Raw genomic sequence first — 27,667 nt, 5'->3', positions numbered from 1 at the left:
GAGTCCAGGAATTCCCTCATCGTTGCTCCCGCTCCCCTTGCTGTAAGGTGGCCGGAAATGCGGCAGGACCCTCGATCACTTGGGCAGGCAGGGTTCCCGCCACACTTTCCGGCAACGCTCCAGCAGCCGAGCGGGAGCAGCTCCGAGAAAATTTCCGAGTCGGGAGAGAAAGGGAGACGGGCTACGCGCAAAGAAAAAAAAAAGAACAGAGCTGGTAAAATGCAATTTGATCTAGTGCGAGGGAGAAAGGAACCAGAGGGGAAGGAGGAGTTACACAAGGGCCGAACAGAATAATTGAGGAGTAACTGCTCACGGAGAGAGAAATTATATTCCAACCAACCTCCCATTATCAGTTTCAGGCTGAGTTTAACTGAGGCATCGGTGAGAAACAGTTTTGTTTTGCACTGACCCTGCCGTAATAGTGTAAACGCAGCCCGAACCCAGAGTCCTGTGCTGACCTGACACCAGGTGAAGTACAGTGAGACTCCCCGGACTCACTTCAGAGTCAGTTCAGACCTTAACCACCCCTCCCCATTAACGTCACACCAAAGGAAAATTTCACAGGGCTACGGGGAACGAGCACTGTGGGGAGTGGGTCTAATTGGATAGCTCTTTCAAAGAGCCAGCAAATGTACGATGGGCCGAATGGCTTCCTGTGCTCTATGATTCTTTGATTCTCGGTCTTTCTGTTTCCAAGGCAGGAATGTTGGATTTTAACTGCCAGTCGTTTTATTTTCCGTGCCCTGTGAATCTGTGATACTGCAGTGCCAGCGCGCAGCCAAAAACCCACTTGGCAGCAGTGATGGTTTTGGGCCCCCCCTCTCCGAGAACCACCTTGCTTCAGTTGGCATTCGTTTAATAACGTGGCTCTTCCGTGGTAGCGGAAGTTAGCCGCGCTGGAATCAATATGTTACAAAGAAAAAACAAGCTCGGGATGGGGGGGCGGTGGGCTGGAATGTGATTCCAAGGTTAAGTCTGAGAACAGAGCAAGTTCTGCTATTGTCATAACCATTAATAAAGAAGATGTTAGGGTCTGCGTGGAGACATTACATTTTTTTCCCCCCCGTGTCGTGCCAAACGATGGTGCTGGGTCCTGTTTTTTTTTTCGCAGCAAATGCAGTTTTGGTCCAGTGACTTATTTTTACCAGCAGAGGTCACTCAGAGTAAAATAAATGGTGTGTCAGTTTCTCTCTCCTCATTGAAGCTTAAAACAGACTTTGGCGCAGGCAGGTGATATTTCAGAGGGAGAACGAGCGTCGACTGCCCTCCTCATATTTCAAGCGCACCTCTCCCTGGGCTGTAATTATTCCTCATCGCGCAGCGCCCCCCCCAAAACCCCGGTCCCCCCCTCCCGTAGCAGCCCAGCTTCTCTTCAGCTGGGTTACCATCGTAAAAAAAAAAAACGAGAATCCCTGCCAGGGGCTTACCTTTTGCACTGGAAGCGCCCGACATCTGTGGACTTCGGTTTCTAAATTGCCCGTAGCCTACTACCTCCCACTGCCAACGTAGCATTATTTGACATCTCACAGAGCAGCGAGACACCGCACCGCCAAGAAATGTGTCATTACGGGGTAACACCTCCCCCCCTCCGCTTAATTTCCTTACTGTCGACCAGTCGAATGGGGACGGACGGTAGCCTCAAAGGAGTTTGTAAGGGGCTGGAGGAGGGAAGTGAAAAAGAGGATCACTTGCCAGCAGAATGTAACCTGCGTTTTAAAACCCCTCCAGTTGAAACACCGGAGGGTCCGCCAGGCTTCCTGCATCTGCCAGGAGACTTAATTCCCCTTCTGCGGGGAAGTGCTTCATTCACACAATGCAGCATCGTGTGAAGCTGCTGCACTTCAGTGCTCCGAGTTTGCAGACTTTGATAAGGCAGACAGGACACTAAAGAAGGCACGAAAGCTACAAGCGTAACATCAGTTTCTCGAGGCCCACACGGGGATGGATTTCAAAACTAATTCGTGATCGAAATCGAAAAGCATTGTTTTATTGAGCGTAGCTCAGGTCCCTGTGCAATTCATTCCAAATTGTTCTAATTAAAAGAGGATCAAAGTGAAGAAAGATAAATGGGATGGGAGACATCTGCCATTTTTATCTTTATGAGTCTATTTTCTAAAAAGCGTGGTATCTATTTTACCTTTGCCAGAAGTGAGCTGTTGTGCTCATGAACCTTTGATTCTGAGTCGGTGCAAATCTCTCAAATTCCATAACCTCCGCCTTCCTCCAGTTTCGGCCTCTTGCGCATCCCCGATTCCCATCGCCCCACCATTGGCGGCCGTGCCTTCAGCTGCCTCGGCCCTAAGCTCTGGAATTCCCTCCCGACAACTCTCCGCCTCTCTCACCTCTCTCTCCACCTTTCAGACACTTCTTCAAACCTACCTCTGTGACCAAGTCACCTGTCCGAATGTCTCCTTATGTGGCTCGGTGTCAAATTTTTGTTTGATAATCACTCCGGTGAAGCGCCTTGGGACGTTTTAACATGTTAAAGGCGCTGTATAAATGTGAGCTGTTGTCCATGAGCTTGCCTTTTGCCTGACACTAATTGGAAGTTTTAAAATCATTTCTGCTATTGACTCAGAGTCTCTTCTTGAGGTTCAGACGACCCTTTTCGTTGTACTTTTTTTTCAATTGATAATTTTCTTTTAAGCAGCTGTTTCTCTCCTTTTCTTCACTCTCTCTCCTAATTCTCTCACCTTTTCCTTCTCTCCTCCCTCAGTACGGCGCATATGCACGCTGCCACAGAACTGCTGCTAAGAACTTTTTTTTTTGAGAATCTGCAGCTATTTGCAGAGTTCCCAGGGTAATCTAAAAGCCCATAGAACAGCCATCTCTTTTCCCATGTCTGTTTTTTTGACCTAGAGATCTTTTGAGATGGAGGGAGCTCCCTGTAGAAATGGGAAACACAATCCTTTGCGAGTGATTTCCTACAATAAGATAAATTTGCCTTGAGAAAAGAAAGGCTGAGGCCCCATAATAATGTATTTGAAAATCATCCGAACGCAGACTGCTGAGTGGGAGCAAGTCCCTGGAGGTGGGTGAAACACCTGCAACAAATCTCTACACACCGCTTGATCTGGGTGTAACTCTGTTTTTTTTCTCTGAATGCAGCAATAGGTTATACCTGTCAGGAAAGACTGAACAGGCTGGGGCTCTTCTCTATAGAAAAGAGAAGGCTGAGGGGGTGACCTGATAGAGGCCTTTAAAATTATGAAAGGGTTTGATTGGGTAGACGTAGAAGAAGATGTTTCCACTCGTGGGGTGAGTCCAAACCCAGGGGCCATAAATATAAGATAGTCACTAAGAAATCCGATAGGGAATTCAGGAGAAACTTCTTTACCCAGAGAGTGGTGAGAATGTGGAGTAGTTGAGGCGAATAGCATAATGCATTTAAGGGGAAGCTGGATCAGCACACGAGGGAGAAAGGAATAGAAGGATATGCTGATCGGGTGAGATGAAAAGGGCGGGGAAGAGGCTCATGTGCAGCATCAACACCAGCATGGACCTGTTGGGCTGAATGGCCTGTTTCTGTGCTGTAAATTCTATGCAATCCCCTCTGCCTGTTCACTGTTACGCTCTGTGATGTACAATGGCCTTTATCAATGCATAATTCTTTCTGGTCCAATAGCACAGAGCCCTGCAGCACCAGCCTGCCGTGCCATGGAGCAGTTGGATATGTCCTTCTGCCACGTGACATCGCCATAAGGAGTTTCTAACACCAGTGGCGAGGGAGGAAGCAAAGAGGGGCAAACCCTCCCTCATGAGAGGGGGGGGAATGGAATAACCAAGAAGGGCGGTACACTCGAGACCAATCTTCTGCATTCAGCCCGCAAATTATTGCTAGTTGCTTAAGAGCAGAGGCTTGCCTATTTCCCAGTTAAACATCGAGTGTAACTCAAAAGCAAAATACTGCTGGGGGCTGGAAATCCTGAAATAAAAACAGAAAATGCTGGAAACACCAAGCGGGTTAGGCCGCATCTGTGGAGCGAGAAACAGAGTTAATGTTTCAGGTCGATGACCTTTCATCACAACCCGGAGACATTCTGTGTAACTCCTTAGAGCAGAGAAGATTAAGGGGAGATGTAACAGAGGGGTTTTGATAGAGTAAATAAGGAGAAACTGTTTCCACTGGCAGGAGAGTTGGTAACCAGAGGACACAGGTTTAAGATAATTGGCAAAAAAAGTCAAGGGAAATATGAGGAGAAATTTTTTTACTCAGTGAGTTGTTATGATCTGGAATGCACTGCCTGAAAGGGCGGTGGAAGCAGTTTCAATAATAACTTTAGAAGGGAATTGGATATGTACTTGGAAAAGAGAAATTTGCAGGGCTATGGGGAAAGAGCAGGGGAGTGGGAATAATTGGATAGCTCTTTCAGAGAGCCGGCACAGGCACGATGGGCTGAATGGCCTCCTCCTGTGCTGTACGATTCAATGATTCTATGAAATCCATTGTTTCCAGTGAGATTTAACATTTTTAACAGGAAACATTTACTGCAAAAACATGCTGATAGTAAAAATCAAATAATCATATTTTTTCCACTTGATTGACTGTATCTTATTTTACATGTATGGATATTATGGAATTTAACTGAAACCTTGATCGTATGAGGCTGTCACATTGCTAAAAATAAATGCAAAGTAAATTTAGAATTTATTTTAAGAAATCCGGGACCCTGCCTCTGCTAACATCGCTTTACAAGAAAAAAGTGCTTCTCAGCCAAATAACAATGCCGCGAATAAACTAAATAAATTGGTACAATTTTAGTTCTTGGCCTCGGTTGCTGCATGCCTCAGATATATGACGGTCTCAAAGGGAAAAGCCCATTTCCGGTCCATTTCTTTTTCGTTAAACCCTTTTTAATATTGCTTCTCAGGTCCTGCCGTGTACAAGCCCGTTATCAAGTCCACGCCCAAGATGGCTTTAATAGTGTCCAGACAACCACGCTTTAAAGAGACTGTCGATTGCACCCCTGGTCCTGGAACCTATGAGGTGGGTGACCCGTTGCTGATTCCATGCACTACATTTAACAAAAGCATGTTAACTCTCTTACGTGGGTAGATTCTTAGAACACCTTTGATCACCAAAAGTAAAGGTTTGCCAAGATACCAGGGGAACATCGGAACAGGAGTCGGCCATTCAGCCCCTCAAGCCTGTTCCGCCATTCAATTAGACCGTGGCTGATCTGTATCTTAACCCCCATCGACCCGCCTTTGTTCCGTAACCCTTAATACCCTTACCTAACAAAAATCTATCCATCTCCGTTACGAAATTTCCAATTGAAGATTGAAACCCCTTTGTTCTGGAGGGAACCGGGTGGGAGTGGAGTTAAAATGGAGGAGGTGAACTTATCTCCTCGTTCCCACTCTGGCTGGGGGCCTTTGACTGGGTGGCTGAGGTGTCTGCCTGATTCAGATGGGAGTAGGGCTGCCAACCCTCCAGGATTGACCGGGAGTCTCTGAGAATTGAAGATTAATCTCCAGGACGCTCCTGCGAGAAAAACCCAGGAGAAAAATCATGGGGGCATTAAATCAATTGTGAGGTTTCGTTTTTCATTTTCTTTGAACACTTTCATACGTTAGTTATTAAAAGATCGCAGATGGGGGGAGGGGAGGAAAGGCTGCTTGATTGATAGTTAAGAATCACCCAATCGGGTAACGAAGAGTCTGTTTGGTTTCCAATTGGCCGTGGGAATGCGGGGGCAGGGCAGTCCGAGGATGGACATATTGGGGCAACCAATGGCGGGACTGTGGGGGCGGGGCGGTTGGAGATCATGTGATGAAATCTCCCGTAATACATCCAACCAGAGTTGGCAACCCCAGGTGGGAACCTCGTTGCTCAATGCGAATCGAGGTCTTATGACGTAGATTGGACTCAGATGAAATTTTAATACCCTACTGGGCTGTGGACAGGCCGCCCAGTAAAACCTGGCGGTGCGGCAAATGAGGCCCCAACTGATAAGTGTTAAAATTATTCGTGCGGGGCCAAGTGGAGCAGGAAAGCTCTTGCGGGCTCCACAGGAATAACGCCCTGGGTTCCCCCCTCCAAAACCCCTCCACCCCCCCCCCCACTGCGATCGCACCCATACCCCCTGAAACCCAGGTCGGCCTCTGGGTCCTCCGATATTGCCCCAAGCGGGGGCCCTGCTGCAACTGGTTGGCGGCATGTTAACGAGGCCTAGGCCCTCAAAATGTCGGCCGCCCGATGGTTAAAACCTACCCTACTGTGTGTTAAGACAACAGTGTTACTGCCTGGTGGAGGCACGTTCAACAGTAACTTTCAAAAAGGAATAGGATATTGCAGGGCTACAGGGAAAGAGTAGGGGAGTGGGACTAGTTGGATCGCTCTTTCAAAGAGCCGGCACAGGCACAGGCACGATGGGCCGAATGGCCTCCTCTTGCGTCGTAAGATTACACAAATTGGGGTTGTATTCTCTGGAGTTTCGAAGGTCAAGGGGTGATCTGATCGAAGTTTATAAGATATTAAGGGGAACAGATAGGGTGGATAGAGAGAAACTATTTCCACTGGTTGGGGATTCCAGGAGTAGGGGGCACAGTCTAAAAATTAGAGCCAGACCTTTCAGGAGCGAGATTAGAAAACATTTCTACATACAAAGGGTGGTAGAAGTTTGGAACTCTCTTCCGCAAACGGCAATTGATACTAGCTCAATTGCTAAATTTAAATCTGAGATAGATAGCTTTATGGCAACCAAAGGTATTTAGGGATATGGGCCAAAGGCAGGTATATGGAGTTAGATCACAGATCAGCCATGATCTTATCGAATGGCGGAGCAGGCACGAGGGGCTGAATGGCCTACTCCTGTTCCTATGTTCCTATAAGATCCTACGATCCTATATGATAAGGCACCGATTCACAAAGGAAGCTGTCCATCTGAGATTTGTTATGTACTGAGTACGCGGCCATTAGCCAGTTAATCAAGCAGCAATCGGGAGCAACATTAGCTGACAACAATTTTATGCTCAATTAATTGTGGGGGGGTGGGGGGTGGGGGGAGAACTCAAGTAACCATCCGTGTTTCTGTGTCAGGGTCTTGTATCTTATCTATATAGACACGCACACACAAATGAACTTTTCACAGAAGCTGCATGATCAGCTCCCTATATGATGGTTAAATCCAGCAACATAGAGAGAATTAGAAGTGGCATGGGAAGAGGGTGGCTTCGAAGTGAAAGGGGGGATACAGTGACACTTTGATTAATTACAGTGGCACTGGTTCACATTTTTAGTAATTAGCGCTGGAGTAGTAATCTAATAAGTGATATGTATAATGCACTGATTCATCGCAAATCATTTCACAACGTGCAGTGTAATTTTATGTCTTGCTTTGTGCTTTTTTGCCATAACCGCGGTTCAAAGAAGAAGTTGGTATTTTAGTGCCGTTTGTGCTTGGACAAAGAGCCACACTGCACCCAAAGTTTGTAAATTTACACCGTAGTACTGATGTTAGCATTTTCAGTGTTGCACTGGGAAAGGGGACAGTTGTAATTAACAGGTATATTTACTAGGTTTGTCCCACTCCTCTTCCTTTCAACTGTCCTATATTTTACTCTTAGCTTTTTCTTAATACACACTGGTGGTCAAAATAGAAAGGCAGACTTGCATTTGTATAGCGCCTTTCACAGCCTCAGGACGTCCCAAAGAGCTTCGCAGCCAACAATGTACTTTTGAAGTGTAGTCACTGTGAAGAGCTTTGGGACGTCCTGAGGTCATGAAAGGCGCTGTATAAATGCAAATTCTTTCTTTTTACCAACTCAGCTAACTCAGTCCAGTCCGGGAATTAAGTCTGGGGCTTGTCCAGTCAGTGTGGCTGAGTTCCACGCTAGCAAGTGTACTTACCAGTGGAGCCATGGGGGGATTATCAGGGACTGTACAACGCAATGCCTACTGGCTAGGGGAGCAGGGGTGCCATCATTCCACAGATCCTAAACCATAGAGGCTGTAGAAAATCACCATACAGTGCATTAACAGTGCCTTTTTTCCACTTAATATAAATGTTAACCTGCCATACATGATAAATGCTATCCTTTTTTAGGCTTCATTTAAATAGGTTGCCACCGGTTTTCAGTTAGTTTTTTTAAACCTATCATAAGAAAACATTCTTTAAGCTGATTCACGTTCATATTTAGTGTGTGTATGTAGTTACTATAATAAGAAGGACAGCAGGATAAAGACCAGAATTATTATCATCGTCAGTACTGTATACAACCACAAGCATTAGAGAGGACCAGGAATCTGGGTCAAGAGTATAAATTAATCTCACTCCTGATTGGGCACCATTTGCTTTCAGAACGGATTTCTTGCAAAATGGAGGAACTCATTTCATTTGCAAGAAATCCATACACAAAACAAATGAAACAAGACTTATACCTGGAGCTGAGCCAAGTTTTCATTTGGACTGTTTATTCTGAGGGGAATCTTAATAGTTATGATTTGGCCCTGAGTTTTCATGGGCTTGCATTGATCGGTCTGTATGGAATCAAATGCAATGTGTAGGGGTAGAAATTTGACCGCTATTTTTAATCAATTGCTGAATTTCTCTGTGCTCTATTTATGATGGATTGATTAATTACACTGCGCTATTTATAATTAATTAACTAATTGCTCCGTGTGCTATTAATGAATTGGTTAATTATGTTATTTTTGATGAAATGGTTAATTACTCTGCACTATTGTTAATGGATTGGATATTACTCTGCTATTTTCAGTAGATTGGTGAATAACTGTATGCAATTCATAAAGAATGGGTTAATTACTCTGCTGTTTAAATGAATAAGATAACTACTGCGTGTGCTATTGTAAACAATTGGTTTCTATGAGCTATTTGTAATGAATTGGTTAATTGCTCTGTGTTATTTATAGTAAATTGGTTAATTAATCTGTATGCGATTCTTAACGAATTAGTTAATTACTTTGCGGGCTGTTTATACTGAATTGGTTAACACATTTGGGATGAAAGTCCTGTTGTTCCCGAGTGACAAATCAGTCAACTTGTTTATTTTAAATGGGTTAATGATGATGTTAAAAATGGAGAACGTGGAATTTCATCCGAAAGCATTAACTAGCTGGTTAAAATAGTACAGAAGAATTTCTACCCCTTTATGTTACTCCTGTTGACATCATCTCCCATATCTCTTTTATTTCATTTATTACCACTGATCAATACTGGTGACCAGAAGCCATTAATGCCAGCCGTGGTCCTGTCGGCAAATGGTTTTGCTTACTATTCACCAAGCAAAACCGTAGCTAATTTCAGCAGTATCTGGCAATATCTAATAGGCTTCAACACCTCTTAATCCTGCTGCTTTTGACGTTACACAATGTCTTTATTCCCTCAACATATTGTTAAATATTCTACTGAACGGTATGTGTTGAATTTTCACTACTTTTACACTAATTGTTCTATGTGCTAGTCCTTTTATTATCATAAAATAACAGTGCTTCTGCAAAAAAAAATAGTTGAAGACGGCACGGAATAAAACTTCACAGCATGTTAATGCCTGAGGAGAGTGCAGTTCTTCAAAGGTTTGAGAGATGACGCTTGTTCACATGAACTCTGCTTGTTGTCATTGCCTTTTGACAATTACAGAAAATGGACGTTCATGTGGTTTGGACTGTCTTTGAATCGCGGCCATGTAAAACAGTAAGAGAAAGAAACTGGTACACATCTGTGCCAAAGAAAATATTGCATTTTTACTTGTCAAATTGTATCTAAAATATCTTTTCTCTATGTGTGAAGTGTTCTGAAAACATGATATGTAGGCTCAGGAGCAATCGGACAGTCGATATTAATCTCTGAGTATCCACATTTTACCCAAATGAGTATTCTGTTGGCCAGCAGACCAATCTGTGGAGGGGATGGAGCATAAAAGTCTGTGTCTGACTGCCGGCAGGGCAGAGATAACTACTTTCCCCAATGGTATGGAGTTAAAAATGGCTGTCTTTCATAGCTGCATAAGGAGACTTGCGCGTTACATATAGAATTACATAGAATCTACAGCACAGAAACAGGCCATTCGGCCCAACAGGTCTATGCCGGTGTTTATGCTCCACACCAGCCTCCTCCCACCCCTCTTCATCTAACCCTATCAGCATGTCCCTCTATTCCTTTCTCCCTCATGTACTTATCGAGCTTCCCCTTAAAGGCATCTGTGCTATTCACCTCAACCACTCCATGTGGTAGCGAGTTCCACATTCTAACCTCTCTTCAGTTTTCAGGTTTCGATCGATTGGGTGTCAGGTACGAAGGAATTTCGGATCTCCAAAGCCGCATCCCAAAGAAAACCAAGTTCTCACCATCCATTCCATACCATAACAGCTTTCAAAGCAGCCTCTGCTGTGTAACAGTCTCTGTAATTTTTTTTTAATTGCCTAAAATACTTCAGCAAGGCTGGTTTCTACTCTTGGGATCGGCCATGATAGGTTTGATTGATAGGCTATTGAAACCTCCTGGCAGACGCCAGTAAACAGGAATGCTTTAGGACTGTAAACATTGCACAGACTGAACAAGCAGCAAATGCCTATACGTCCCATCAGAGTTTGAACGAAAAATAATTGACTTTATTCACATGCCATCACCTTGATAACCGATTCTGTGAACGAGGCGCATTGCACTAGAAATGCCGGTTCTATATTTTGCTTAATTGGGTGTGACCAACTTAAAATACTGAATCAAAACTCGCAGTCCCAACTTTAGTCCGTTCCTGGTCAGACAGACCAAAAACATCGCTGAGATACAAAGGGAGCAGCTTTGCAATAAGCCTCGTACGTGTCTGTCAGACAAAGTCAAGTGTTGGCAGTGTACGTGAAAATGTGACGGCAAATGTTCCAGGCTCCTTAACGGTGTCTGAAGGTAACGTCAATTAGGTTTTTATGGATCCCCAGACTGAAGTGAAGCAATAAATTCAGCTGAGGACTGTTAACAGCAGTTCCAACCTCTTCATCTCACTAAAATCTTGCTCCGAAGAATTAAGGCTCCATTTCAACTTCCATCTCTGTATTTGTAAGTGCTCAGCTTAATCTATTTAAGCACAATTTTGCTTTCCGAGGCCTGTAGATTGAAAAGAAATAGATTCAAATGTTGCGCAAACAGCTTGAAGGCACAAAAGCACATCCTTAACACCCATTTTTTAGTATTACATAATATTTACAGCACAGAAACAGGCCATTCGGCCCAACAGGTCTGTGCTAGTGTATATGCGCCACACAAGCCTCCTCACGCCTTACTTCATCTAACCCTATCGGCATTTCCTTCTATTCCTTTCTCCCTCATGTGTTTATTTAGCTTCGCCTTAAATGCATCTACGCTATTCACCTCAACTCCTCCACGCGGTAGCGAGTTCCACATTCTCACCACTCTCTGGGTAAAGTAATGTTGTCCAGGAAATGAAAGTGCTTGCCAACAATCACTTATTGTGAAACTGTTATGTAGGAAAATGCGGCAGCCTTTTATTCCACAGCAAGATCCGAGGAACAGCATTGAGACGAATGACCACTTCATGTGTTTTTGGTGGTTTTGGTTGAGGGAGGAATGGTGACTGGGACACCAGGAGAACTCCCCGCTTTTCTTCAAATAGCGGCCGTGGGAGCTGGATTTAGTATTTCATCCAAAGGATGGCACATTGAACAAAAACAGCTGTCCTTCAGCGTCGGCTGGGATTATGGGCTCAAGTCCTAGAGCGGGGCTCGAGCCCACAGTTTTCTGACTGGGCCAAACTTCATCCCCGAGTCAATTTAGAAACGATAGCACTTTTGCTGGTCAGCATTTAGAATCTTCTCTTTCAACTGGAAAATAGCTAGGGGGACGCACATAAGAGATGTTTCAGAGAGGCCTCGTCTACATTCAGACACTGGAGCCTGTTTGCAGCTTTCAGGATGGAGACAAGTTGTCCTGTCAATCATTTGAATTGGATGGTTCAAGCTAGCCGAGGTACCAGCACACTGGAACAAGGGTACAAGAAACTTACTCGAGGCGAATGACATTTTGCATCGTCCTGTGTGGGGGGGATGGGGAGCAGTGGGTGAAGGGGGAAGAGAGGAACGACATTTACCTGAGAGAAAATAGCATTGTCCCAGTGCGTCAGAGGTAAAATGAGCCCAAGAGTTTTGTACCTAAATACACAAAAATAGGTTTAAAAAACATATAAATATTCTAGGAAAAGAGGATATAGATTCAAATTCCCAGTTTTGCAATAGTAGAGGCAACAACTTTGGACCTACGAAAGATAGATCAGAGCACTTTCTAAATGGCGAGAAGTTAGGAACTGTGGAAGGGGTCCATGTACAGAAACCACTAAAAACTAGTGGACAGGTACAAAAAATAATTGAAAAGGCTAATGTGGTGTTAGCCTTCATCTCAAGGAGCCTGTCAGTCTCAAGGGGAGGAAGTTATACTGCCGTTGTAGAAAGCTCTGGTTAGACTGTATCTGGAGATACTGCGTTCAGTTCTGGGCACCGCACCTCAGGAAGGATATATCGGCCCTGGAGGGGGTGCAGCGTAGATTCGCCAGAATGATACTGGGGCTAAAAGGGTTAAATTATGAGGGCAGGTTGCGTAGACTAGGCTTGTATTCCTTCGAGAATAGAAGATCAAGGGGTGATCTCATTGAGGTATTTAAGATAACTAAAGGAGTTGATAGGGTAGATAGAGAGAAACTATTTCCTCTGGTGGGGGGAGTCCAGAACAAGGGGGCATAACCTTAAAATTAGAGCCAGGCCGTTCAGGGGTGATGTCAGGAAGCACTTCTTCACACAAAGGGGAGTGGAAATCTGGAACTCTCTCCCCCAAAAAGCTGTTGAGGCTGGGGGTCAATTGAAAATTTCAAAACTGAGATTGATAAGATTTTTGTGAGACAAGGGTATTAAAGGTTAGGGAACCAAGGCGGGTAAATGGAGTTAAGATACAGACCAGCCATGATCGAATTGAATGGCAGAACAGGCTCGAGGGGCTGAATGGCCTACTCCTGTTCCTATGTTCCAAACAAGTTGCCTGCCCAACCCTCTGGCCTGGAACACAATGTGTGATCCTAGGCTGGGAGTCCAAATGCGAGGAAAATACTTTAAGTGTGGAGGGAGCAAGAAAATATTTTTTAAAGCAATTGTTCGATAAACTGGAGAATTGCACTCTAACTGTGTGGAACGTTAAGGAAATGACCATAGAAAAAGCCACAACTATGTTCAACAATCTTGCACTCCAATTATACATTTTCTTTCACCCATGCTCTGAAGTCAGGTAATAAAGTGCAGTCTTTCAGCGCATCACGGCAGGGAGCAAGAGAGATGTGCATCTCTGTCGATACCGACAGCTGTAGCCAAGGTGCCTTTCAGAGGAAGGACTGACAGATAGTTAACATTCCCTGCATCAGATCTACCGTCTCGAGCAAGCCCATTGCTGAGCTGTCAGGAGATGGAGTGCAGTGGGGACACAGTTGCACCTTGCCTACATTCCAGCAAGATGAATGTGCCCATTGTCTCCTTCTCCCCTGCTTCTCCCTGACTCATTAGAATGACAGTGCAGTAATTGATGACATGACATGGGAGTGCGTTATGAAGCTCCCCTCTCCCACTTTGAAGCTGTCCCTGCCTGCCATTTAAACAGCAGGCGGCTATCAAGTATGTCAGCGCATCTGTCTTCCCGCCCAGATTCACATCATCTTAAGTAACGACATAGTATTCGCTGATGGGTATTGACATCTAAAAGGTACCTGTGTAAGCTGAGGTGACTCAGTAATGGTGGGTGTTATCCTTGATATAATGGGAACAGCCAAGCATAAGTTGGTTAACTCTTTAAAAAAAAGTATGTGCTGAGGCCGAGGGAAAAAACCCCAAAACTTTAGGAGTTTTAAACTGCGCAATCTGCTACAAGTTCTCTTATTAATGAGGTCAATTGTTATCCAATCCAAAGACTTGGCACTTAGCTCCACTGTCGTTATGCACAGTGCTTTATGTTGTGCAATGGCCTCTTTTTAAACAGTGTGCCAATATGTTTTACCACTTAAGAATAAAGGGAGAAGAAACAGACTTAGAAAAAACACATTAAAACACAATTCCGCTCCAAATTACATAGAATTACATAGAATTTACAGCACAGAAACAGGCCATTCGGCCCACCAGGTCAATGCTGGTGTTTATGCTCCACACGAGCCTCCTCCCTCCCTACTTCATCTCACCCTATCAGCATATCCTTCTATTCCTTTCTCCCTCATGTGTTTATCCAGCTTCTCCTTAAATGCATCTATACTATTCGCCTCAACTACCCCATGTAGTAACAAGTTCCACATTCTAACCACTCTCTAGGTGAAGGGGTTTCTCCTGAATTTCTTATTGGATTTATTGGTGACTATCTTATATTTATGGCCCCCAGTTTTGGACTCTCCCACAAGTGGAAACATCTTCTCTACATCTACCCTGTCTTTCATAATCTTGAAGACCTCTATCAGGTCACCTCTCAGCCTTCTCTTTTCTAGAGATGTTTAGATGAAGTTTGAATGAGTTCAAAGTACTTTGTGCTTTGTTTGAATATGTACTATCATGGGCCTAATGTCCATTTGCTTTATGCGTGCAAGGGATTGTGCTTGAAGGAGACTTTGTGAGTCTCATGTATAATATTTAATGTATTCCAAAGTTCCGTTGCTAAGCTAAAGTGCCTTTATTGATCTTTTTAAACAATCTCACATAAATTAGGTCTGCGAGCGAGTACCATTACAGCACTTCACTGCATAAAAATTATATGGTGCTATTCTTTTCAAAACTTTGGGGGTCAAATATAATTTATTCAGCTATTGAAAAATAAAGTTCAAAAGGTTCGTCTCCCTTATGATATGCTATCCTAATTGGGCTTTGTTTGAGGATAGTATGCAAGATTGTCTTCTAGTTTTCTTGAATATGCTGATTAAAAAAAAATTCCTCGGGGATAGTTTTGACTTCAGTGGAAATAAAAATGGGGAGAGAGGTAAAGCTGTCGCTATCAGCCGCTTTACACCATTGCACAAAGTCAAAATTACCCACCCTGAGTCTTTAAAGATCACTGCAACCAACCATTGTCTGCATTGCATGACTTGAGGTTTCTACGTAGCATAGCACAGGAGCAAGCCATTCGGCCCATTCCTCCCCTGCTGGCGCTCTCAAAAAGCTATGCACTTGATCCAATTCCCTTGGCCTCTCCCTAAATCCTTTCACTTTTTTTCTTGTCAATTATCTATCCACTTCCTTTTTAAAACACTATTATGGATTCTGCTTCCACCACTCTTTCTGATAGCACGTTCCATGTCCTAATAGCCATCCCAACTACCTGTGAAAAAAAATCTCCTAACCTCTGCATTCTGATGAGCTTAAATTTATACCCTCTCATCAACTCATTGATTAGCGGAAATAGTTTTTCTCCATTTACCTTTATCAAAATCCCTCATAATTTTGAGCATTGTATTGATCCCCTCTTAACCTCTGTTCCAATGAAAAGAACCCCATTTCCTCCAGCGGTCCTCATAACTAAAGCCTCTTACCTACAGTATCATCTTATTACATCTGAATGTAAAGAAAGAAGGAAGGAACTTGCAATTATATAACACCTTTCATGACCTCAGGACGTCCCAAAGCCCTTTACAGCCAATGAAGTACTTTTGAAGTTCAGTCACTGTTGTAATGTTGGAAATGCAGCAGCCAATTTGCGCGCAGCAAGATCCCACAAACAGCAATGAGATTAATGACCAGATCATCTGTTTTAGGTGTTGGTTGAGGGATCAGTGTTGACCAGGACATCAGGGAGAATCCCCTGCTCTTCTTTGAATAGTGGCCGTGGGATCTTTTACATCCACCTGAGAAGGCAGACGGAGCCTTGGTTTAACGTCTCATCCGAAAGATGCAATACTCCCTCAAGTACTGCACTGAGATGTCAGCCTAGGTGATAGAAGTTTATAGAATCATAGAAGTTTACAACATGGAAACAGGCCCTTCGTCCCGTCATGTCCATGTCGCCCAGTTTATACCACTAAGCTAGCCCCAATTGCCTGCACTTGGCCCATATCCCTCTATACCCATCTTACCCATGTAACTGTCCAAATGCTTTTTAAAAGACAAAATTGTACCCGCCTCTACTACTGCCTCTGGCAGCTCGTTCCAGACACTCACCACCCTTTGAGTGAAAAAATTGCCCCTCTGGACCCTTTTGTATCTCTCCCCTCTCACCTTAAATCTATGCCCCCTCGTTATAGACTCCCCTACCTTTGGGAAAAGATTTTGACTATCTACCTTATCTATGCCCCTCATTATTTTATAGACTTCTATAAGATCACCCCTAAACCTCCTACTCTCCAGGGAAAAAAGTCTCAGTCTATCCAACCTCTCCCTATAAGTCAAACCATCAAGTCCCGGTAGCATCCTAGTAAATCTTTTCTGCACTCTTTCTAGTTTAATAATATCCTTTCTATAATAGGGTGACCAGAACTGTACACAGTATTCCAAGTGTGGCCTTACTCATGTCTTGTACAACTTCAACAAGACATCCCAACTCCTGTATTCAATGTTCTGACCAATGAAACCAAGCATGCCGAATACCTTCTTCACCACCCTATCCACCTGTGACTCCACTTTCAAGGAGCTATGAACCTGTACTCCTAGATCTCTTTGTTCTGTAACTCTCCCCAACACCCTACCATTAACGGAGTAGGTCCTGGCCCGATTCGATCTATTTGATGTGCTCAAATTTCTGAACCCGCAACCTTCTGACTCAGAAGCGAGAGTGCTACCCACTGAGCTGTGGCTCATTCAGCTGACTAGTTACGATCTCCCTTCATTCCAATCAATATTCTCCTTCCTCTCCGCCCCACACCCCTAAGCGGCTAACCTCCTCCCAGGCCTCTCTCTAACGAGCATCTCGGAGATGTGCAAGAGTGCTTTGGGTTGATCTTCACTCCTTGTTGGGTGGCACGTAACTTAGGAGCATAGGAACAGGAGGAGGCCATTCAGCCCCTCGAGCCATTCAATTAGATCATGGCTGATCTGTATCTTAACTCCATCTATCCACCTTGGTTCTGTATCCTTTAATACCCTTGCCTAATAAAAATCTATCACTCTCAGTTTTGAAATTTTCAATTGACCCCCAGCCTCAACCACATTTTGGGGGAGAGAGTTCCAGATTTCCACCACCCTTTGTGTGAAGAAGTGCTACCATTCTATATTTTGACAGTAACAGACCATGTGGAATCACAAGGAGCATATTAAGCCTTGGTGCGTTCTGAATGTCGCCTCTACTAGTGACCGTGAAGTGTAACCCTCGTCCACATACTTAAGGCTTTTGATTTTCACAAAAATGAAATTCCAAAGACCAGTCAAATGCATAATATAAATTTAATTGGCTTTGCTTCATAGGATGCTTCAGGCTGGTTTGTTGAACACTTTAAAAAAAAAAGTTAATAATGGCTTTAGAAATGTCAGCAGTCTTTAAAGAGATGCGAACAGCAAATTGCTGTCTTGAGTCATTTCAAGAGCTAATAGCTGTCCCCAAGAACCTAATGTTCATTTATCCGAGGGTTGAATCATAGTGGAGTGTCTTGGAGGAAAAGAAAAATGATGACATTGACCCACTTGTACTTTTCTCGCAGACCCCAGTGCCTGAAATGTAACCGTTACCTGAATTTATGGTGAAATGCACTAAACCTTGCTGGAGATTTGGAACTGAGCTGGCCAGTCTTTTCCACTGTTTGATTTTTAATGTACAGACATAATTCTAAAGGGACACATTGACTCTCCTGATCCCAGGACAGAGAGAGAGGAATCGGTTCTTAGATTGCTGTGCAAGCAGCGATCAATCACACCGTGTGTGTAGTACGTCCCTTCACAATTTACGTTTGAGGAAACACTGGGGTCGAGTTTCCCCTTGTTATATCAGCGCGATCCGGCCGGAATCGGCCAAACCAGCGCAAATGATCGGGGAATTTTAAGCGTAAGTGACTCGAAAATCACTTCGTCTGAAGCGGGCCCCGCCCACAAAACTGGCCCCTCCCCCAGGTCCAAACTGTGAGGATGGCGAGTTTCCGTCGATTACACCCAAAGCGGATGCATGACCCCGTTATGTCAGGGATGAAGACTCCTCTGAGACACCTTAACATTCTTAGGTACAAAGGGACGATGCAGTGATGCCACATCCAGGGGAGGGGATCACTCGATCTGACCCCAGCAAGCACCAGATGACCGTCACCACCCGTACTTTAGAGGTTAGGCTAGAGGAGGGGTCTCCACACGGTAAATCACCGGGCACCAGTGTGCAGGAGCTAGGGCAGGGGGTGGGGGGATAGGACGCCACAGGTGCCAGCTCGCTGGGAGAGCGAGATCACACACTGGCGCTGTGGCAGAGGACTCAGCTGCTGACTTCGAGGGCCCAGGTTACCGAAGAAGGCTGACGGGTATCTACCAGGAAATGCCAGGAGCACTGGGCAGCCTGCCAGCGAGCTTGCACACAGAGGCTCGGAGCATGGAGGAGACCAGCTCCAACTTGTGTCGGGGCTTCACGCAGTGAATGGAGACCATTCTCGCCAACCTGGACCAAGTGGCCAGCACCACGATCACGGCCAAGGCGCCCGCAGCGATGGAACCTCTGCAGACACCACTGACAGCTCACACTGCTGCCATGGAAGCTCAGACGGCTGCCATCTCGGCTCTGGGGACCAGGGCTTTCAAAGCATCACATCACTCCTGCACTCTGTTCTCGCACGGAGTCCCCAGGCACTGTCCCAGGAGTGTGGCCTTGGCTCCCATGGGAGAGTCACCTGCTGTCCTCTCTCAGGAGGACAGCATGCCTGCTCCGCGCCCCCCCCCACCCGCCACCCAATCCGCCGGTGCCCTTGTCAGTGCCACACGCCCAGCCGGGCCAGACTGCCCCGGCCCAGGCTGAGAGGCTGCAGTCTGAGGCCGGGTCCTCAAGGCCCAGAGCTGCTGGAGGTCGCCCACCACGGCCATCTGAAGGGTCCTCAATGGAAGCTCAGCAGCCTCCCACCTCCCAAGCTGTAGCCACTGGGGAAAAGCGTCATAAGAGCACTAAGATAGGCAGACGAGCACAGAAGACAGGCACTAATGGTGATTCTTAATTACTCCTGCTAACTATTAGACACAGTTGGAATTGAGTTGTTGGATAAATTTGTTTTTAGTTCTGGATTTGGTGTTGGTGTTCATATTTGTAGCGAAGTGAGAGCAAGACCCATGCGGCCGGACTGAAGAAAGGCAGTGGGATGGTAGTAAGGAGGGTGGTGATGTGGATTGCGGGATTGCTGGTGTATTGGGGATGGGAGGGATGGGTCACGTGAATTGGTCTTGGATGAGCCGCACTTTGAGAACTCTGGCAGCCGGAGGGCACTGTTGGTCGATGCCGTTCCTGCTCCTCTTGCTGCCCAGGTGGTGGTAAGGGCTGGTCCCTCCACACTGGCAAAGTTATGCAGCACGCAGCAGACAGCCACAAATCTGGATACCCGCTCAGGGCTGTACTGCCGAGCTCCTCTCAAACGGTCCAGGCAGCGGAAGTGTTGCTTAATATGGCTCGGTGCCTCAATGCCATTACTGAACGAAACGTTGAGGGAGATATCTCTCATATAATACGCTCATATTTATGATTTACGCGATCCAGATCAGTATTCTGCATTACGGGCCGTGATTTGCTGTAATTGCGGTGAAATTTGGAAAAAATGATTGATGAGCTGCAATACTTAATCTCCAAACATCTCTATTTGTCATTTCCCCTTCCCCTTTGGGATAAAGTCCCCCCTTTGAGATAAAGACTGCAGAGGCTGAGGGTGGGAGCTATTGTAGGTAATCCAATGCCCTTCCCCACTTCTTGGAGCTAGAGATAGGAGGGGGAGGCTGATGTAATCACCAGTGTGCAATATAACTGATGCCAAAATGGGTCTCAGGTGTGAGGCCACCTCGAGGTTCATGCTACATGTGCTTCACGTCAGCTGCAAAGTCCTCCCTAATAATGTGTTAGCCCAAAGCACAGTTCCATATTTCCTGAAGATAGTTCTTAACGTTTTTTTTTTCTTAACTTGCTGTTGAAAATCTTAAAGCGCATTGGGTGGCAACGCGAGCAGCAAGCCGTTCCCTCGACCGTTCTTTCCCCTATTGGCAATGTTGATGCCCTTTCAGAACTCGCTGTAGACGCAGCGGTACAGAAAAATCACGCTGTTCCGCAGTGCTGCACTTTTGATGAATAGATGAAGACTGGGAAGAATGATGAGGAGAAAATTGTCACAGCCAGTCAGCCTTCAGAAATCCATCAGTATGAGTTCAGTGAGCTCATTAGGATCTTGCTCCGGAAAATGTGTTTTTCTTTTGTCGGGTCGCAAGATTACCTTCCTGTGCAAATTCTTTGTCGTCTAAAAGGGGCAGCACCCCCATTGGAAGGTGTGCGTTTAAAAAAAAATCTACATAGCAGGGCTGCGGGCATTATGGTGGAAGCTTTTGTTTCAGTGCCGCACCAACCCTTTTTCAAATGATGTACGTTGGCAGGGTTTTCACAAATTACAGACACAAGCTTGTCCCGTTTTGACAGCGATGCCTCTCAGAGACCAAAGTCTTGAAGTTGTAAAGATACATCTGACACAACTGGTGATTTTCCGTTCAAATACGGGAGCTTTTTCCTTTAACGTTGAGATGCTGCGAGAAGATACCTAACATCTGAAGCTGAGTCAGCCTCGGCTCGGTGGGTGTCACCCTCTCGCGCCTTGAGTCAGGAGGTCGTGGGTTCGAGCCCCACTCCAGGGACTTGAGCACAAAAGTCCAGGCTGACGCTTCCCCAGTGCAGTACCGAGGGAACGCTGCACCGTCGGAGGTGCCGTCTTTCGGATGAGGTGTTAAACCGAGGCCCCGTCTGCCCTCTCAGGTGGACGTAAAAGATCCCACGGCCACTATTTCGAAGAAGAGCAGGGGAGTTCTCCATGGCCAAATTTTATTCCTCAAGCAACACATAAAACAGACGATTATTTCATTGCTGTTTGTGGGACCTTGCTGTGCGCAAATTGGCTGCCGCATTTCCTACACTTCAAAAGTTATTCATTGGCTGTAAAGCACTTTGGGACATCCTGAGATCGTGAAAGGCACAATATAAATGCCAGTCTTTATTTTTTTTAATTATCCTTTTTCTTATCCTCTCCTCGTAAGGAGGAATCGGTCTTATTCCTTGCTGAAGGTTTGGTTTAGGCCTGAAGTTACTCTTCTAGTTGGCAGTCTACACCACAGGTCATCAACTCAAAATCTGAAAACTTGCTTCTTTAGGTTTAGATCGTGGCTTTCTTCAACTTATAACCATGCCCTCGGCTCTTCCTCATCTGCTCCGGCACAAAGCATGTTTCTGCAGCCACTGTATTGATTCCTTTCATTTATTATTTCCACCAAGAATAAACTTCCTCATTCTCTTTCATAGCTCAAAGATCTAAAGAGCCTATTTGAACTTTTGGCAGTGGTGGAAAATGAGCAGTAGCCGTCCATTATAAACCCTGCATGGATTTCCTTTCCATCAAAGTCCATAAAAAGTAAAGTCGGGTGGGATGTATAATTACATAGAATTCACAGCAAAGAAACAGGCCATTTGGCCCAGCTGGTCTATGCCGGTGTTTATGCTCCACACGAGCCTCCTCCCTCCCCTCTTCATCTCACCCTATCAGCATATCCTTCTATTCCTTTCTCCCTCATGTGGTTATCAAGCCTCCCCTCAAATGCATTGATGCTATTTGCCTAAACTACTCCTTGTGGTAACGAGTTCCACATTCTCGCCACTCTCTGGGTAAAAAAGTTTCTCCTGAATTCCTTCTCGGATTTATTAGTGACTATCTTATATTTATGGCCTCCAGTTCTGGTCGGGCAGCTCATCCACTGCCCATTTTCCGCTGCTACTGGGAGCTAAAATCAGCCTTTAATGTTCTGAAACTATCTTTGTTGGTCATTTCTGAATCCTTCCCATTCCCTTTCTACATTTTCATAAGTATAGTGATCATAGCTTATGAGGTGCTGCATGCGTAGTCTCAATAATGCATTATGGTGAGTCAGTTCCTCAGACTTTGATTGTACGGTTCCACTTATTCGCCCCAGCATTTTAATTGTCTTTGCAAATGCTGCGGTGCACTGTGCTATCACTGTTAGTCAGCTATCATCCCAAGATCTTTTTCCTGATTCACCCAATTTAATAATATACCATTCACTTTGCAATTACACTTACTGTTTTCGTACCAAAATGTGCTACATTACATTTCAAATTCTGACGGCAAATTATCTTAACATCCTGCCTTAGGAAAGCAATGAGGAAATATGAACTGAAATATCAAAGAATATAAAAAGAAAGGGCAAAGTATTCTATGGTCACATAACTATCAAAAGGAGAATTATGACAGGGACAGGGCCAGCAAGGGATGCGCGAGATAAGCTCACAGGAGATGATACTGAAATGGCAGGGATACTGAATAGACACCTTGCCTCGGCTTTCACTGAAGTGACGAAAGAGGAAACGACAACAGTCGAAGAATTCATAGAGTCATAGAGTCATAGAGTTATACAGCACGGATAGAGGCCCTTCGGCCCATCGTGTCCGCGCCGGCCATCAGCCCTGTCTACTCTAATCCCATATTCCAGCATTTGGTCCGTAGCCTTGTATGCTATGGCATTTCAAGTGCTCATCCAAATGCTTCTTGAATGTTGTGAGGGTTCCTGCCTCCACAACCCTTTCAGACAGTGAGTTCCAGACTCCAACCACCCTCTGGGTGAAAAAGTTCTTTCTCAAATCCCCTCTAAACCTCCCGCCTTTTACCTTGAATCTATGTCCCCTTGTTATAGAACCCTCAACGAAGGGAAAAAGCTCCTTAGTATCCATCCTATCTGTGCCCCTCATAATTTTGTACACCTCAATCATGTCCCCCCTCAGCCTCCTCTGCTCCAAGGAAAACAAACCCAATCTTCCCAGTCTCTCTTCATAGCTGAAGCGCTCCAGCCCTGGTAACATCCTGGTGAATCTCCTCTGCACCCTCTCCAAAGCGATCACATCCTTCCTGTAGTGTGGTGACCAGAACTGCACACAGTACTCCAGCTGTGGCCTAACCAGTGTTTTATACAGCTCCATCATAACCTCCTTGCTCTTATATTCTATGCCTCGGCTAATAAAGGCAAGTATCCCATATGCCTTCTTTACCACCTTATCTACCTGTTCCGCCGCCTTCAGGGATCTGTGAACTTGCACACCAAGATCCCTCTGACCCTCTGTCTTGCCTAGGGTCCTCCCATTCATTGTGTATTCCCTTGCCTTGTTAGTCCCTCCAAAGTGCATCACCTCGCACTTTTCCGGGTTAAATTCCATTTGCCACTGTTCCGCCCATCTGACCAACCCATCTATATCGTCCTGCAGACTGAGGCTATCCTCCTCGCTATTTACCACCCTACCAATCTTTGTATCATCAGTGAACTTACTGATCATACCTTTTACATTCATATCCAAGTCATTAATGTAGACCACAAACAGCAAGGGACCCAGCACCGATCCCTGTGGTACCCCACTGGCCACAGGCTTCCAGTCACAAAAACAACCTTCGACCATCACCCTCTGCCTTCTGCCACTAAGCCAGTTTTGTATCCAAAGTGCCAAGGCACCCTGGATTCCATGGGCTCGTACCTTCTTGACCAGTCTCCTGTGGGGGACTTTATCGAAGGCCTTACTGAAATCCATGTATACCACATCCACTGCGTTACCCTCATCCACACGCCTAGTCACCCCCTCAAAAAATTCAATCAAATTAGTCAGACATGATCTTCCCTTGACAAAGCCATGTTGACTATCCCTGATTAATCCTTGCATTAATTCAAGAGGTATTACAACAGCTAAGATAGAAAGAAAGGAGATATTAGACAAACAGGCCAAACTAAAGGAGGGCAGGACCCCAGGCCCAGATGGACTGCATCCCTGGATACGCAAAGAAACTATGGAGGAGATAGCAGAGGCTATATATAAAAATTCAATAGGAACAGGAATATCACCAGAGGACTGACAAACCAGAAAATGTAATCCCCATATTCAAAAAAAGGTGATAGAACTAATCCAGGGAACTATAGACTAGTTAACTTAATGTCTGTGGTAGGAAAAATACTAGAATCTTTGTTACAAGATCAGATAACAAAACAGCTAGAGATGGAGAATATAATAAAAACAATAGTCAGCATGGATTGCTGAAAGGAAGGTCATGTTTAACCAACCTTATTAAATTCTTTGAAGAAGTAACAGAAAGAGTAAATAAGGGCAATGCAGTGGATGTGGTTTACATGGACTTGCAGAAGGCCTTCGATTAGGTGCCACATAAAAGACTCTTGATAAAGTTCAGGGCATCTGGAGTCGGGGGTCATTTAGCAGAATGGATGGAAAGATGGCTACAGAACAGAAAACAGATGGTAGGAATTAAGGGAGATTATTTAGACTGGCAGAAAGTGGGAAGTGGTGACCCGCAGGGATCCATGCTGGGATCAATGTTGTTTACCATATGCATAAATGATTTGGACTCAGGAATTGGTGTCAGAATTTGCAGATGATACCAAACTGAGGCGTACAGCTAATAACGTGGAGGACTGCAGTAAAATATGGGAAGCCATAAACAGGCTTGCAGAATGGGTGGATACACGGCAAATTAAACGGAATATAGCAAACTGTGAGGTGGTTAATTTTGGTAGGAGGAATAAGGAGGTCACTTATTCCTCGGACGGTAAGAAACTAAATGGAGTAGAGGAGCAGAGAGATCTGAAAATACAGATACATAAATCACTGGAAGTAGCAACGCAAGTTAATGAGGCCACAAGAGTGAAAAGTACTGGGGTTCATTGCAAGAGGAATAGAGGAAAAGCAGGGAGGTGATGTTAAATTTATGTAGAACCTCGTTTAGACCACAGTTGAAGTAATGTGCACAGTTCTGGTCTCCATATCACAAAAAGGATATTGAAGCATTGGAGAATTTACAGAAAAGATTTACAAGAATGTTACTAGAATTGAGAGGATGCAACTATCAGGAAAGATTGAGCAGACTGAGACTTTCTCCTCTGGAAAAGAGATGACTAAGAGGAGACCTGGTAGAGGTCTTTAAAGTTATGAAGGGGTTGGAGAGGGTGGATGTGGAGAAACTGTTTCCACTTGTGGGTGAGTCCAGATCAAGGGGGCATAAATATAAGATGGCCGCTAACAAACTTGCATTTATATAGCGCCTTTAACGTCGTAAAATGTCCCAAGGTGCTTCACAGGAGCGTTATCAGACAAAATTTGACACCGAGCCTCATGAGATACTCGGACAGGTGACCAAAAGCTTGGTCAAAGAGGTAGGTTTTAAGGAGCGTCTTAAAGGAGGAGAGAGAGGCGGAGAGGTTTAGGGAGGGAATTCCAGAGCTGAGGGCCCAGGCAGCTGAAGGCACGGCCGCCAATGTTGGAGCGAAGGAACTCGGGGATGCGCAAGAGGTCAGAATTGGAGGAGCCAGTGCATTTCCAGTATCCTCGGTTGGTGGGGGGGGTGGTGGTGGTGGGGCCGGGAGCGCCACAGATGTACCCCCAAAACCGACAAAGGTCCACTCCCAGATGCCCAGCCCTCGAACCTGCAAACTGTGGACGGGTGAGCGGTGGGGTCTCGCAACGTGATCGATCCCGATGGAACTGCCAGAATCACGCCCCCATGGATTGCCTAGGTCTGTACTTTTAGTACTTGCATCAAGATCATTGGTAAATATTGTGAACAGTGATTGTCCCAGCAGTGGCCGCAGCTGTCCAATTATAAATCCGACCATTGATCACGGCCCTTGGTTTTCTATTACTTAAACAATTATCCAATTTACCACTTGTTGCTTTACCACAAAGGGTTTCGTTTCTGCCGCAGGTTTCTCGTGAAGCACCTTAAGAGAATTCTAGAAAACCATTCCTCAATATTTCCTTTATTCACCGATCCTTTAAAGATTGCCAATAAATTTGCTATCTTTGATATCTGTGTTTGCTTGGATTGTTGTGCTCACTCTGCTCCCTCATGCGCAGATATTTTTCTTACTATAGATATCACGTTTATCACTATTCTTCCCAGGATCATGCTTTTTACATAGAATTACAAGAATTTACACCACAGAAACAGGCCATTCGGCCCAACTGGTCTATGCTGGTGTTTATGCTCCACACCAGCCTCCTCCCACCCTCCTTCATCTCACCCTATCAGCATATCCTTCTATTCCTTTCTCCCTCATGTGTTTATCCAGCTTCCCCTTAAATGTATCTATGATATTCACCTCAACTACTCCGTGTGTTAGCGAGTTCCACATTCTCACCACTCTCTGGGTAAAGAAGTTTCTCTTGAATTCCCTATTGGATTTATTTGTGACTTTCTTATATTTAAGGCCCCTAGTTTTGGATCTTTTTAAAAAAAAATTGAAACAAGTTAAATATTTTCCGGTCACCTGGCACTAGAAAGATTTTAGCGTCAGTTCTTATTTCTTGTTAAGGACAATGTTAAGTCAATTATAAGGGAGAGGGCCCATTAACAAGAGATAGTCAGCCATCGGCCAATATTTAAAGTCTTCATAGCCCTGAGTTTAACTCGGAGCGGGAATCAAGCACCCGGGGGCCGAGAGGAGCTCCAAGCCCTCCCTGACCTTGGCAGTGTGAGGCACAGGAAACTTTAAGTCCAGGCCTTATCAGCTGACCTCCTGAAACCTGCTAATCCTTTATGCAGAACACTGCATCTGTGCTCTGGAAACAAATCTGCTTTGAGCAAAGCAGATCAAACATATTACATATTAGATAGAATTTACAGCACAGAAACAGGCCATTCGGCCCAACAGATCAGTGCCGGTGTTTATGCTCCATATGAGCCTCCTCTCATCCCTGATCGTCTCAACTTATCAGCATTCCTTTCACCCTCTAGCTTCCCCTTAATTGTATCTGTGCTATTCGCCTCAACTACCCCTTGTGGTAGCGAGTTCCACATTCTCACCACTCTCTGGGTAAAGAAGTTTCTCCTGAATTCCCTATTGGATTTATTAGTGACTATCTTATATTTACGGCTCCTAGTTTTGGTTTCCCAGAAGTGAAAACATCTTCTCTACGTCAACCCTATCAAACCCTTTCATAATTTTGAAGGCCTATATTAGGTCACCCCTCAGCCTTCTCTTTTCTAGAGAGAAGAGCCCCAGCCTGTTCAGCCGTCCCTTATAGTTATAGCCTCTCAGTCCTGGTGTCATCTTTGTAAATCTCTTTTGCAACTTCTCCGGGGCCTCTTTATCCTTTTTATAGTATGTTTTTATAATACATTTTGTTTATGGAAAATTAATGGATTTCCAAAGAGTTTGCAAACTTTCTTAATCCACAACAATTTTTGCTGTCATTTCTACTGGGCTTTCCTGACCTTTGTCGTCAAATTTCTGTGGAAATGTGTCGTGCCATCTGACACTGACTGTTAATTTAAGGTATTGAATGTACATCACACTGACATACGATAAATGAGGTGGTGATATGGAGATAATTGATCTTTACAGCATCTTGGCACAGAGCACCAACACACATTAATGTAGAGGTCCATCTGCAATGGAAAGCATTATGCGGATCAATTATATCCCATCTTACACAATCTGCTTCTGTCTTCAAAATTATAGGTATAAACTTGAACAACAACAATTTGCGTT

At 44.9% G+C, this 27,667-nt stretch overlaps 1 protein-coding gene across 1 annotated transcript in view; it reads left to right on the top strand.

Moving 5' to 3' along the window:
• Positions 1-27,667, top strand: part of stpg2 (sperm-tail PG-rich repeat containing 2) — a 295,396-nt gene that overhangs the window by 183,633 nt on the left and 84,096 nt on the right. Inside the window, exon 13 of the mRNA XM_067994494.1 lies at positions 4,872-4,987. Coding sequence (XP_067850595.1) covers positions 4,872-4,987 — 116 coding nt within the window. The remainder of the gene's footprint in view (positions 1-4,871; positions 4,988-27,667) is intronic.

The sequence above is a fragment of the Heptranchias perlo genome, chromosome 1, assembly GCF_035084215.1.
Source record: "Heptranchias perlo isolate sHepPer1 chromosome 1, sHepPer1.hap1, whole genome shotgun sequence".
In the NCBI taxonomy this organism is placed as follows: domain Eukaryota; kingdom Metazoa; phylum Chordata; class Chondrichthyes; order Hexanchiformes; family Hexanchidae; genus Heptranchias; species Heptranchias perlo.
Note: the sequence above shows the minus strand (reverse complement) of the source record. Positions and strands in the feature narration are given on the sequence as shown.